Source organism: Hyperolius riggenbachi, chromosome 10 (genome assembly GCF_040937935.1).
Source record: "Hyperolius riggenbachi isolate aHypRig1 chromosome 10, aHypRig1.pri, whole genome shotgun sequence".
Taxonomy (NCBI): Eukaryota; Metazoa; Chordata; class Amphibia; order Anura; family Hyperoliidae; genus Hyperolius; species Hyperolius riggenbachi.
Window position 1 is genome coordinate 188733264 of NC_090655.1, and position 13715 is coordinate 188746978.

Here is a 13715-nt window from a genome sequence, read left to right on the forward strand (position 1 = left end):
AAAATAAAGAAATCTCTGTGAACCCCATCCATGAGAAGTTGGGCTAGTCCAAAACCTGTCGGTTCTGTCATATTTCTAATACCTACTGTGACAGGAACATAGGAGAAAAGTAATTTATGGCTCATTTTACTCTGGAAGAAAACGTACTTCTTAATTGTATAAGTTTACATATGTTTAAAATTTTAAGGTTTTCGCAAGAGGTCCTTTAAGTACCGGTAGACAGTTTTAATTCCCCCATTACGTGAACTGGCAGCCGATTCCTTTTGTAACCGACAAGTCAAGTCTGTACTTCTAAAAAAAATTACTGAATGAAAACATTTAATTTTACCCTGCTTTCCCTTTAGCCTTTGAACAAAGCCACGAGTCCATTTTTTGGGAGCCATATTCATAGGAATGCCAGATAGTTCACTGTTTATGTACAAAGCACACTGCAGCTGCAGGAAATCCCAGTCTTCAATGATCATCTGGGTTTTTGCCCCAGACATTCGATGCTAAGTGAAAAAAAAATAAAAATTAAAGAATTAAAGAAAATTTTAATCTTCGATAAAACAGTCCTATTAATTTTTTATTTTTATGGAAAACATCAATGCTGTACCCTTTTGAAATGTTCCGCAAAAGCCTCTATCTCAACAATAGCTGTAATGATTTATGCATGTAGTTGTAATTTCTTTATCTGTTTATTATGAAGAATAAAAATGGCCACACACCATACAATTTTCATGCAATCTGGCTGTACAATCAATCACCAAGTGCTGTTAAGGAGCCCACACTTACCGATTTTCCCGCCGATATACAGCCGATTCGATCACTGTAATCGAATCGGCTGTGAAATCATTGCACAAACGCTGACCGAACGATCGATTTCCGTCCGAAATCGATCGTTCCCATCGATTCCCGTCCCTGTCCGTGCGGAAGATTTTGCTCGATCGCCGGTGGGTCGGGAGTGCGTCAATAGCGGCGGTCGAATGCCCGACGACCGACGCTAATGGCAATACATTACCTGATCCGGCCGGCACGTGTCCCCGCTGCTCCTTCTCCGCTGGGCTCCGAGTCCGGCAGGCTTCACTTCTTCCTAACCCAGCAGGAAGTTTAAACAGTAGAGCGACCTCTACTGTTTAAACTTCCCCAGACAGGAAGTTCAGTGAAGCTGGAGCCGAGCGCGGAGAAGAAGACAGCGGAGACCGGGGGACTCGCGCTGGCCGGATCAGGTAATGTACGCGGGCGGGCGGTGGCAGCTCCACAGATCCTGATCGGTTTCATGCTGAAATCGATTCACAATCTGTTTGCAGTAAAGGCAGCCATACGATCCCTCTCTGATCAGATTCGATCAGAGAAGCATCTATCTGTTGGTCGATCTGATGGCAAATCGACCAGTGTATGGCCACCTTTAGGGCCCGTTTCCACTAGAGCGAATCTGCAATGCATTTCCTGCATGCAGATGATTCGCATAGACAATACAAGTGGATGGGACTGTTTCCACTTGTCAGGATTTCTGAGCGTTTTTCTGTACAGAAAAAATCTGCACGGCAGAGCCATCAGAATTCGCATACTGATATGCGATTCGCATACAATGTATTTAATAGGAAATTCGCATGCGGTTTTGGTATGCGAATTTTCATGCGAATTCGCATAGAAACAATGGAAAAGCACACAGGCACTGCCATGGTTAAATTCGCATACATAGTCATCCATCCGAAATCGTATGCGAATTCGCATGAAAATTCTCATACAGCCGCATGTAAAATTCACATCCGCATGCAAACTTTTTCCACGGTGATTCCCACCGCACAAGTGGAAACGGGCCCGAAGAGTGTAAAATGCTTAATCATTTAACGCCTAATTCCAATAAAAAAATAAATACTGGATAGTGTGATAAGGTGTCAAAACTTGTGCACCACAATACTCCCATCTTCACTTCTTCAGAAATGTATTTTAAAAAATGGCTAAGGATCTTGGTTGGGCAGGAAATCATGCATATACTGGGTAAGTTGTGTAATATCGTATAAGATTTTTTTTCTGCTTATCGACTTATTGGGAGCTACAGTTCAGTGCAAAGAAGTACCGTATATGTTCTGACAATACTGTGATAGGTAAACCAATAAGTCCGTAAGTCTGTAAGTGATGTAACGCAATATGTTGGAGGGAAGAAGATGGAGATAGGTAGTCAAAGATTCGGTCAATGGCAGGAGGTGCAAAATATGACATATTAAGTGTCAAAGTTCCCATGTCGCATCTGTGTGGCGAGTAAATCTAACTGATGGCTCACCTTCTTAATGACATCATTTAAAAATATGATTTCTGTCAACTTCATCGTGAGATCATCTTCATTTGTACCAGATTTCAGATCACTGATCACAGAGGGTCGGATGCAGAGTGGGGGAACCAGTAGTCTTGTGAGAATAAGATCACATGGTTTGCCAGCTTCTGGGTTCATAAGTAATAGAGGAATGTCTTCATCAGGGATACGTCTCAAAAGGTGAAGTATCACCAACGGGTTTAGATTTTCCTGCGTAATTTAATAGCCAAAAAAACTAGGTCTTTAAACATACTAAAGTTATAATACATTTAAGATAAGCTGAGCCATGCAAGCCTCAAAAAAATTGAATGAGAAAGGATTACTCATTCAGTGACTGTTCTACACAAACAGATATACAAATAGCTATGATACACTTTATATGTACAATTAACATCGACCTACACCTTGACATATAATCACCTAAGTTAAGCAAATGGAATTAACAAGACTAAAAAATAAATACAAAATCCCAAAAATTTCCTCAGGCACATTTGGAATGATTGCCAACAGGCAGTAATTCTGTAATTTTAATGACTGTTTTAGTCTCATGCAAAACAAAAATATTTGTTACCATTCATGTGCAAACAATTATATACAGCACACAGTATCAAGCATAGCTGAGTAGATTAGTTTCAGCAATATCTCACTGGACAGCTACTGCAGGTAAATGTTTCAGTTCCTAAGTTCTTGCCCTTGTCATTTTTCTTTGTGTAATATTTTTATCTTTCTGTACTACAGCTGTAAGTTGAGCACAAGGCATCTGGAAAGAGGACCTGCCTTCTAATAATTATAATAATTTAATACTTATCTTGCCCTTGTGATTGAAAGAAAAAAAAAAAAAAAAAAAAAAAACACGGCGCCAGCACGTACAAATATTGCTACTCTATGAAATTATATGTAAACTTTGTAACTTTATGTTCTACTATAACATTTGTACATTTTTGTTTTATAAAATTGCGTTTTGTGACCCTTTTTATGGTGTTATATTAAAATGATGTTTTAAACACACCATTTGTATAGTCTTAATTAGTATTATTAGTATAGTACTAATAATCTTCCTGCCCCGGCAAAGTCCCACTTTGAGCCATTTATTTATGCTTGTTAGAAGGTGCAGTTAACAATCAGAGGCACAGGCCCTCATTTACAATGGTCTAAGAACCCTTGTTTTCAGTTGATCCAGCGACTATATACTAGGTTATTTTAAGTATCATCTGTCATTAGAAAGCAATATTTTGCAGCCCACAAGTGTTTGATATCAGTTCATAGTGAGTATTTCTAAAAGGTTAGTGAATTACTTATGCAATTGTAGTCATTTATTGGAACAATCTTGTATAAGTGCTGCGTGTGGCTGCCAGTGCAATACTACAATTTCAGCAGCCTTTCAGCGATTCCTGGTATGACCCAATATAAGGGGATAATGTATGCCACTTAATAATCCATTTTTAGGGCTGGTTCAGACAGGCGCCTGCTCAGCTTCTTGTTTGAACTCCATTGTTTTTCCTGACAGTCGTTTTAATGTTGTTTAGTCAGCAGAAGTAATTCAAAAATGTTTTTTGTAATGCGTTTTGTTTGCTGTGTGCTGCTCTTGCGTCATTTCCTGCAGAACAGCATTGTGGTTCTTCTTCCTGTTCCTCTCCGGCAAACAACTTGGCTTTTGCTGGGGGTACAACAGCAACGCAGCACCCAAGACTAGAAGAGATGATGGGTTCTACAGTAATGTTTACATGGACGCTTCCATGCATTTGAATGGAATGGCAGTAGATCCCTTTTTTAAACAACGCTTCTGTAGGCTGGCAAATATGCTGCATTTACAACCTGTGTGAACCAGCCCTTAAAAGCTTTCAATAGACAGTTTTTGCAGTTAAAAAGCAGATTTATTTTTTCCCCTTTTAAAAGTAAACCTCCAGACTAAAAATCTACTCAGCAGTACTGAAAAGGCTTGGTGTTCATTTTAGGCCTGGTTCACATTAGCGTTCGGTGTCCGGAGTCGCCTGATCGGATCCGGACCGTATACTGTACAAACGGAACGTACGTTCCGCATAGCAATGCAAAGTCTATGCGTACGTTCACATGCGTCCGTTCCGTACAAAACGGAGGCGGATCGGACACTTTTCCAACATGCTCTATTTCTCGGGTCCGGATCATCCGGCCCGGAGCCTGACTGCACCATCCGGAAATAGAAACCAATGGGAAACGGAAAGCACAGAACACACTGGCCATAAAAAAAGTGACGTTCTACCCCACTTCCTATGTATTTTCTAGCGGCCATTTTGGATGGGGACACATGGGCCCAGCATTTCTGGAGTGGAGCAGCAGTGACTTAGTGCTGGAGCTGTTTGGCAGTATGTCTGATGTGGAGGTGAGGCCCTAAACAGCAGAGGACCAGATTCTACAGATGCACCTTCTGCTGACCTCCCAGACCCCAACAAGTAAAATAGTTTATCTCTTTTACCAAACGGATCCGGATCGCAGCCGTATACATACCTGATGCAACCGGACCGGATCCGGATCCGATCATCCGGTCCGTTTGGCACAGAAACACAAGTGTGAACGGGGCCTAACAGTTTCACAGCATCAGAACTTTGTTTTTCATACCCAAGCCTCATTTTTAACTGCACAGAAGAAAACTGCCCGGGCATTTTTTACCCTGATGCTGTGCAAAGCATGATGAGATTTCTGATGATGTTGTTCTCCTCCTGACGTTTTGGCACAAATTTGTTTTTTATTTTATTTTGAATTTGAGATTTGAAGCCTAGCATGCGCAGCTGGGAGGGACGATCAGGACACAGGACAGTTGGAACTGTGTCTCATGCTCCGTGTCACCTCCTTTCAACCAAAAAGATGGCTGCCTCATGAGAAAGATGGCTGCCTTCATGAAATCGCAAACATTAATCTGTTCTTTTAAAACCAAGGTGTGTACAAGATTATATTACCTATCTATTTTAATTAACAGAACTAATGTAACTTAATGACACTATGTTTGTTTGTTTAGGCTGAAGTTCCCCTTTAAACCAGACACAAAAAAATCCACACCCTTGTGATGGGTGTACAGGTAGTATATCTGAATGGCCATTCAAAAGATCCAGAGTATTAAGCAGCTCTTACCTGTGCCCTCACCAACAGAGCCTCTACTTCCTTATTGTGCTCTATAGCCGTCTCAAAAGACTGAAGGAACTGAGACACCAAAGGGTCTACAACTTTTTTGGTAGTTTTGTATTTTTCATGGATAATTTTGAGTAAGCCACATTTCTTGACTGAACCTGAAATTATAGGATCATTAGAAATGGTATAGAATTATTTTTACAATAAAAAACATACTTTTCACAGATGACAATTTGTAATACCCACTACTTATAAATGAAACAAATGTACATATGGTTAACTTGAGTTAAAGAGAAATCGAGAGCCCAATATGGTGTAGTATGTCAAAATTGATTGGATAAATGAAACAGTGAGATGGTAATACTCACAAACACGGGTTACCACCTAGGTAACCACTCATTAGGCAGGTGAGGAGATTAGACCTGTCCTCACTCAGGATTAAGAAGTCGCTCTCTGTAGGTAGGAAGAAAGGGGGTAGATCACCCCTCCACCTGGGGTGGACTCAAATATATTAGTAGGTGAACAGAGGCGCCAGAAGGATAAAAGTACATAACATTTTTTTTAAAATTGCTGGGAGGAAGTGGTGGACTCGCCTCCGTTAAAGCAGACACCAAGGACTGTAAATATATAGATAAACACATTTATTGAAAATACCCCAAAGATGCAACGTGTTTCGCGGGCACAGCCCACTTCTTCAGGCAATAAGCAGGGGATAAACAACTGTAAACAAAAGACAGAGGCATAGCTATAAATGTTGCCATAAAAAGATACAAATGGATTATTATTTAGTGTAATAAGAATAGTATTTCAAACATAGTGTTTAGTGATATGTTATAGTAGGGGGGGTGATTGCAAGGAATGGGTCGGTGTAAACTACATAATGTGTATAGGGGAATGGACTAGATAACAGTGGTAAAAGGTAGTTAGTAAATCAGATTACAGAGTACAGAGGTGCTCTGCTTGCTATAACTGAATTGCTGGTAAGTCTTTATCTTTATTTTTAACCACTACACATGCCTTTTTTCTCTCTTGCCAGCTACAACTTATTCCATTCCCTACCTGCTACTGAAATATAACTAAAGCGGTCAATTTGATACCAACTTAATCTGATTTACTAACTACCATTTACCACTGTTATCTAGTCCATTCCCCTATACACATTATGTAGTTTACACCGACCCATTCCTTGCAATCACCCCCCTACTATAACATATCACTAAACACTATGTTTGAAATACTATTCTTATTACACTAAATAATAATCCATTTGTATCTTTTTATGGCAACATTTATAGCTATGCCTCTGTCTTTTGTTTACAGTTGTTTATCCCCTGCTTATTGCCTGAAGAAGTGGGCTGTGCCCGCGAAACGCGTTGCATCTTTGGGGTATTTTCAATAAATGTGTAGGTCTATATATTTACAGTCCTTGGTGTCTGCTTTAACGGAGGCGAGTCCACCACTTCCTCCCAGCAATTTTTAAAAAATGTTTATGTACTTTTATCCTTCTGGCGCCTCTGTTCACCTACCAATATGGTTAACTTGAACATTATTGTCTTGCTTGCTGGTGGTTTAAAAGGCATTTCATAGATAAGGTGTAAAAATGTCACCCAGGAGAATAAGAACTGCAGATTGGCCATAGTGTAGTAGTTTCGAATTAATGTAGAATAAAACATACAAACGAGTAGTTCCAGACCAGGATTGCCTGAAAATCAACCTGACACAAGGCAGATGAGGATCACAAACCCATTCACACTCAGGGCTTTGGAGTAGTGTGTGTCAATAATCTCTGTCCAGAAAATAACAAGGGGGTGGGGGTGTAAGAATATAATTATACACTGCTAGGAGGTGGCAAATTCTAGTAAATGCTTACCACCTGCAACTAAAGACAACAGCATAAAAGTAAGAAAAAAAGAAATTGTATAAAAACAGGCATAGAATTATCGTTGAGCAAGCCACGTGACTGTACATGTGCCAGCAAATCACTGTACTGCTTGCAGAGTGCCTCCTTTTTCTGACCTATGCTGTGATCTTTACTTGGAAGAGGCAAGTCTGCCTGCTTTCTTCCTGTAAAACTTTTTTTTCCCTTAACCTTTTAAACCGCATCTACACGCGTAGATGCGGCGGCGATGTTCCTCATCAATCAAGCCGATTGATAAGATCCGACAGGACGGATCTCCCCACCGCTGATTACCTGCTCGCTCCCCGGGAGGGGACAATGGCAGGGAATTAAGCGGAAGATAAGCGCCGGCGGCAGGGACGAGCGGGGAATCGAATCCGTCGCACGTGCGGCGAGCGGAGACGCGGTGGGCACGCGGAAGAGGCGATCCGGCAGCTAATCGAGCCGCCGGATCGGAGCCTCATCTACTCGTGTAGATGAGGCTTAAGGATTAGCTGCCTACAAGCAGTGTATTACTGAGAGATGGATATAAACTAAAGCATAAACCAAAGAGCATGTTACCAATCTGTTTAGAAATGGTCCTTCACATTAAGGGCTTGATTCACAAAGCCGTGATAACTCTTATCACGGTCGCGATAGCAGTTTTCGCACGCAATTGCGAATTTTCACATGTAAATGGACTTGTTTTTGTGCGAAACGCGACCAGTTTCACGATTGTGCGTGAAAATCTTTACACGCGTTATATATCGCGCACAAAACGCTAGCGCGACTGTGATAAGAGTTATCACGGCTTTGTGAATGAAGCCCTAAAGCCCCTTTTACACTTAATCAGTTGGTATGCGTTAGTGTGCGTTTTTTCCATAGCAGTGCATTAGGAAGAAGATTTCAGTTAAAAGCGTTAAGCGTGAAATGTGCCATAGGAAAACATGGGCATTACTTTGAAAATCAGTTTTCTTTCAGTTATAACTGAGAGCAACTGATTAAAGTGAACCTAAAGTCCCCCAAAAAAAACGAGATGAACTCACCTGGGGCTTCCCTCAGCCCCCAGCAGACGATCGGTGCCCTCGCAGCTCTGCTCCGATGCCTCTGGACCCGCCGGCGAGCACTTCCGGTTTGGCCGTCACCGGCCGACAGGCATGGGAACGCGAGTGATTGTTCGCGTTCCCAGCCTGTATATCGCCCCCTATGCTGCTATTGCGGCCAGGAGGTCGCAATAGCAGCATAGGGGGCGATATACAGGCTGGGAACGCGAACAATCACTCGCGTTCCCATGCCTGTCGGCCGGTGACGGCCAAACCGGAAGTGCTCGCCGGCGGGTCCAGAGGCATCGGAGCGGAGCTGCGAGGGCACCGATCGTCTGCTGGGGGCTGAGGGAAGCCCCAGGTGAGTTCATCTCGTTTTTTTTGGGGACTTTAGGTTCACTTTAAAGTGTAAAAGGGCCCTAAGGGCTCTTTCACACTACAGGCAGCGGTAAAAGGCTAAAACACTGTGTTTGGGCTGCAGGCGGTTTGAAGGCGTTTTAACGCCAACACATTACTATCATTTTTAATGAGAAACGCCGCGGTCAGCCCTAAAAAAGCTCCTGGGAGATTCAAAACGCAGCGTTAAGTGTGAAAGGTAAAATGAAAGTCTACAGACTTTCATTTTACCTTGGAAAACGCCAACTATGGCCGTGATGTTAAAACGCCGAAAAAGCCCTCTAGTGTGAAAGGGTCCTATGGGTCCTTTTACACTTAATCAGTTGCTTTCAGTTATAACTGGAAGAAAATTGATATTGATTTTCAAAGTAATGCCCATGTTTTCCTATGGCACTGTACACACTTAACGCGTTTTAACTGAAATTTTCTTCCCAATGCACTGCTATGGAAAAAACGCGTACCAACGCATACTAACGCATACCAACTGATTAAGTGTAAAAGGGGCCTGATTATGTGGCATATCTTACCATAGGAAGTAGTTATGGAAAATGATATATTTTAATAGCTGGTGGCGCACAGGACAGGAGTGGGCACGCCCTCTCTGTGCCTGATCCAATCAGTACTAAGGCCAATCATAGCTGAGTGGAAGGACATATAGACCTACAGCTTGGAAATGATATATTCTTTATTTGCATTGTAAAGGAGCTTGGATGTTTTCCTTACTTCACATGACATATACTGCTGTAATTATTAGGTGGAGAAAGGTGATACCTCAATCCAGTCAGGGAGAAATTTGTTGTGGCTTTTCTTTCCTCTGGATTTAGACACAGAGTAGATCAAGAGGCTGTACTTGATGATCAGGTTTTTTTTTGTTTTTTGTTTTTTAACTAACTATTACTATGAAGTACAAGGTGTAATAACCCGGCCTGAAAATGTTCCAAGAAAGCACATTTTAATTTTGAGAATCCCTAACATTTAGGTCGCATTCACAGTGAGACATTATGATCGCACGTTATAAAGTCTTTTAATGCAGCTTACCGCACTGCAATGCTAATCCTATGGGCTGTTCAGTGTGCGACGTTGAAGTCGCGTTAAATAAATGTTGCGTTGTGGTAACTCACTGCTTGCAGTGCGTTACCTCAACGCAGACACATTGTGACTTTAACGTTGCATTAAAACACAACGTCCCACTGTGAATACAGCCTTATACATAAAATGGAATACACATCTACAATTGATGAATAGTTTCCTACCATTGAAGGCACCACAATGCAGGCACACTGTCTTCTTACGGCACTTATCTGAAATTTTCTTCCTTAAGCCTCTCTTCTGGAGGTAGGCAAGACCTGGTCTCTTTAACAAATCCAAAAATTGTTTCCTTTCGTCTGCCGTAAGCATGATGTGAGAGCAAGTTTTACAGATCATCTAGTAGGAAACAAATAAGAATAGGCACATGAAATGTATAATCTAACAGAGCCCAACATCCAACAGGTCCATACACATCCAATTTGGACTGGCTGATTGGCCAATCCTACCACTTCCATGCAGTACAAGCGCTTACCCAACGCAATCTGTTCATAGTATTCAAAATCTGCCTGGAAGTGGTAAAATTGCATGTGTGTGTGCATTGCAATGATGGTGCAGATAGCCATTTCTGAAGCACAGAAGTTCAGACAAAACAGGCTTACAGCTGCATATTAAGAAAGCTACAGGTGTAACACTGGGAATACACAATGGCCTCTATTCATAAAGCATTCCCGCATGCGGTAATGCTCAAAACAGCTGACTTTACCGACCACTTCCTAAAAGCTGTTTCTGCATGAAAAGCTGACATTCCTGAGCAGTGCGGGGAAATTAACGCCTTATGCGGTGATCATCTTAACACGTCACTACATGTCAATTCATAAAGATTAGAGCAGGAATACCATCTGTTTAGAAAAGGCGATAAGGATGCAGATAACAGCCAAGCTAATGGGGACAGATCTCCCAGGCAGCAGCAGAGGGGAGGGATTAAAAAAGGCTTTCTGGAATAACCCAGGCTGTGTTTTTTAACCTCTTGGGTACCTGTTTTCAGATAAATTTCACATCAGAAAGCCTTGAAGTTCTTCTAAAGCCCCATCTACACGATACGATTCTTTATAGGATTAAATTACGATTCTATTTACGATCCGATTAAATCCGACATGTCCGATCAGGATTCGATTCAATTCGATTTGCCATTGTTTTGCAATGGCAAATCGAATTGAATCGAATCCTGATCGGACATGTCGGATTTAATCGGATCGTAAATAAAATCGTAACTGAATCGTATAAAGAATCGTATTGTGTAGATGGGGCTTTAGCTGTGGCAATTAAATAGATTGTTTACAAATACTAAGAGACAGATTCAGCGCAGATTGAGGGCAAACAAAGGCAGTTTAAAAAAATAAATAAAATAAATAAATAAATGCACATCTAAAGTGAAGTTGGGGCTGCCTCTTATTGTAAGGCTGTCTCTGCACGGAGAAAATGTATCAACTCAGGCAGCTTTTCATGTTGCCGCCAGCCTAGTTCGGGTATTCTCCAAACCTTTTATCGAAACTGTAAACTTTTTAAAGGAATTAGCACACAAAAGTCTAAAATACCGATGCGGTGTTTTCCCTTCAAGATTTTTTTTTTTAACGCAATTTTTTTATGAATAGATCCCAATGTGTTTTTACGGTCGATTTGTCGTTCGACCGTGTTTCGATTTGTTTTTTCCGCTCAATTCTCTTATCTGTTCTTAATAATTTCCATTCACTTCTATCAGAAATCGAGCAGTAAAACAAAAGTGAGATGGACATGTCAGAAATTATCTATCGAACCATCTATCTGCCTAAAAAACGTATGGTGTATTCCCAGCATAAAATCAGACCCAAAATTGAATAAGCTTGTAGCAGATTAAGCTAGACAAAAGTTTATCTGTTTATCTCAGATAAAGAGAGATCAGCTTCCAGGAATAAACCTGCTGGCTGTATTTTTCCATTTCAAATCAATCCCATTTTTTAATTCATAATACTATAAAATAAGTTAACAAACCACTTAACACACAAAAACTTGTAGCAACCAAAACATTTTCCTGCAAAATGCCGATAAATTTGATGCTGAGGCAGCTATAGGTATACGGGCATGGAAAAGAATCATACATCTCAAGCTAGTGGCACACTAGGCAGAAACCCTAGTATTGCGGAAAACGCTAGCGTTTTATCTAATACTGAAAGTCTATGGGCCTCTTGTAAAAAACGCATATATGCGCTTTTTAAATTGTGCGTTTTTGAAAGAGCACAACTTGCTGCAACATTTTCAAAAATGCATGTAAAAACACACATTGTATTTCAATGAAAAAGCAGAGGACTGCAGTTTTACAGGTAATTTTGATGTTTTTATTTCACCGATAAAGGGAAAGTATAGAAAAAACTCAAACACACCAAAAAATGCATGAAAAACTCAAAAGCAATTTGCAAATGCATACACAAATGCACATAAGAATTTATTAGAAAAAAGGGGAACAGCGCAGAAAATGCATGGTTTTCTGCACTGCCTGGTGTGCTCCCAGCCTCAGGTTAAAGAGAATCTGTACTGTGAAAATCTTACATAGATAAACGTACCAGCCTGTTTGTTGTCTTCTCCTAGCCCCCTCTGTGACATTTTCGCTGCTTCCCGCTGCTTTCTTGGTGATAAAATCATTGTTTTATTCATTGCTTTTGTAAACAATGAAGATGGCCGCCAAACAGGAAATACATCATCAGAGCAGGTGCCCATTTGCAGTGGCTCCTCTCAAGCCTGTATTGACTGCTGGAATGTCACTCTCAGTGTTGCCTTAGCTGCTTGTCTGGGCTTTTAACTGATCTTTCCGCACTCACAGCTGCTCACAAGGTCACAGCTCCATGAGCCTCAGACAGGTTGGCTGTGAGCAGAGACCTTGCCTGTGACTCATGCACACAGCACACACACAGAGCCTGGAGGGGGCGTGCATAACCTCTTCCTATCACAGCAGAGGCAGCACATTCCTCTCTGGGTCGACAAAGCTTGACAAAGAAAAGATTAGATATACTACAGAGACAGTGCAACTAGAAAAGGCTGCAGTAATCCAGACCACATTAGAACAGGTATAGGAACTTATAGGATAGAAGAAATAAGGCTGAAAATTTTGTTACAGAGTCTCTTTAAGATGGGAGGCTCCGGTTTTACTTAGTGTTCTTGTTTAATTATATCTGGTATCACCTGCTCAAACTGATCACATGCTTTTGGGTAAGCACAAACACTAAATAAAAGGACTCACCTGTAGAATGCCAATGACAGCCTTGAAATATCCTACATGGAAGCATGGTAGCTCAAGGTCTAGATAACCATAGTGACCTAAACATTCTGCCAAATTCTTCCCACAAGTCAAACAAGGGCGGTCCTTCTCACTAGTACCCTGAGAAACACAAAATTATACGTGAGAATTCAGCACATTTTTCTTGTAAGATGGGCTAACAAAGAAAACAATTTAAGCATTGTCCAGCAGTTGAACTGTTTATAATGCTGAACGCCATTAACACATTTTAAAATAAAAAGAGGAAGAAACAATTGAGTCAACATCACTGAAAATATATTCTGCTTGAAAGTAATTTCTGGTGAAGATGATGGGGGCAAATTATAGCTGAGAAGGGACTATAGGTACCCAAAAAACAGTAACATTTTAAGTGATTTATATGTTTGATAAGATAATTCAGAATGACAGAAAATATTGTATTTAATCCACACAACTTAACCACTTCAGCCTACAGCTTCGAAAATCTTATGCATCCGAGCAATGTTCACCTCCCATTCATTCGCTAATAACTTTAATCGCTACTTATCAAAATTAATTGATCTATAGCTCGTTTTTTCCGCCACTAATTAGGCTTTCTTTAGGTAGTACATTTTGCTAAGAGCCACTTTACTGTAAATACATTTTAACAGGAAGATTAAGATAGAAATGGAAAAAAATTATTATTTC

General features: G+C 40.8%; 1 protein-coding gene across 3 annotated transcripts in view; it reads right to left on the minus strand.

The window, feature by feature from the left end:
- POLR3A (RNA polymerase III subunit A) overlaps positions 1-13715 on the minus strand; it is a 109553-nt gene that overhangs the window by 79461 nt on the left and 16377 nt on the right. For all 3 annotated transcript variants that reach the window (XM_068255438.1, XM_068255437.1, XM_068255436.1), the window contains exons 3-7: positions 13014-13151; positions 9967-10138; positions 5402-5556; positions 2267-2506; positions 329-491 (exon numbers count right to left, since the gene is read on the minus strand). In XM_068255438.1, coding sequence (XP_068111539.1) covers positions 329-491; positions 2267-2506; positions 5402-5556; positions 9967-10138; positions 13014-13151 — 868 coding nt within the window. The remainder of the gene's footprint in view (positions 1-328; positions 492-2266; positions 2507-5401; positions 5557-9966; positions 10139-13013; positions 13152-13715) is intronic.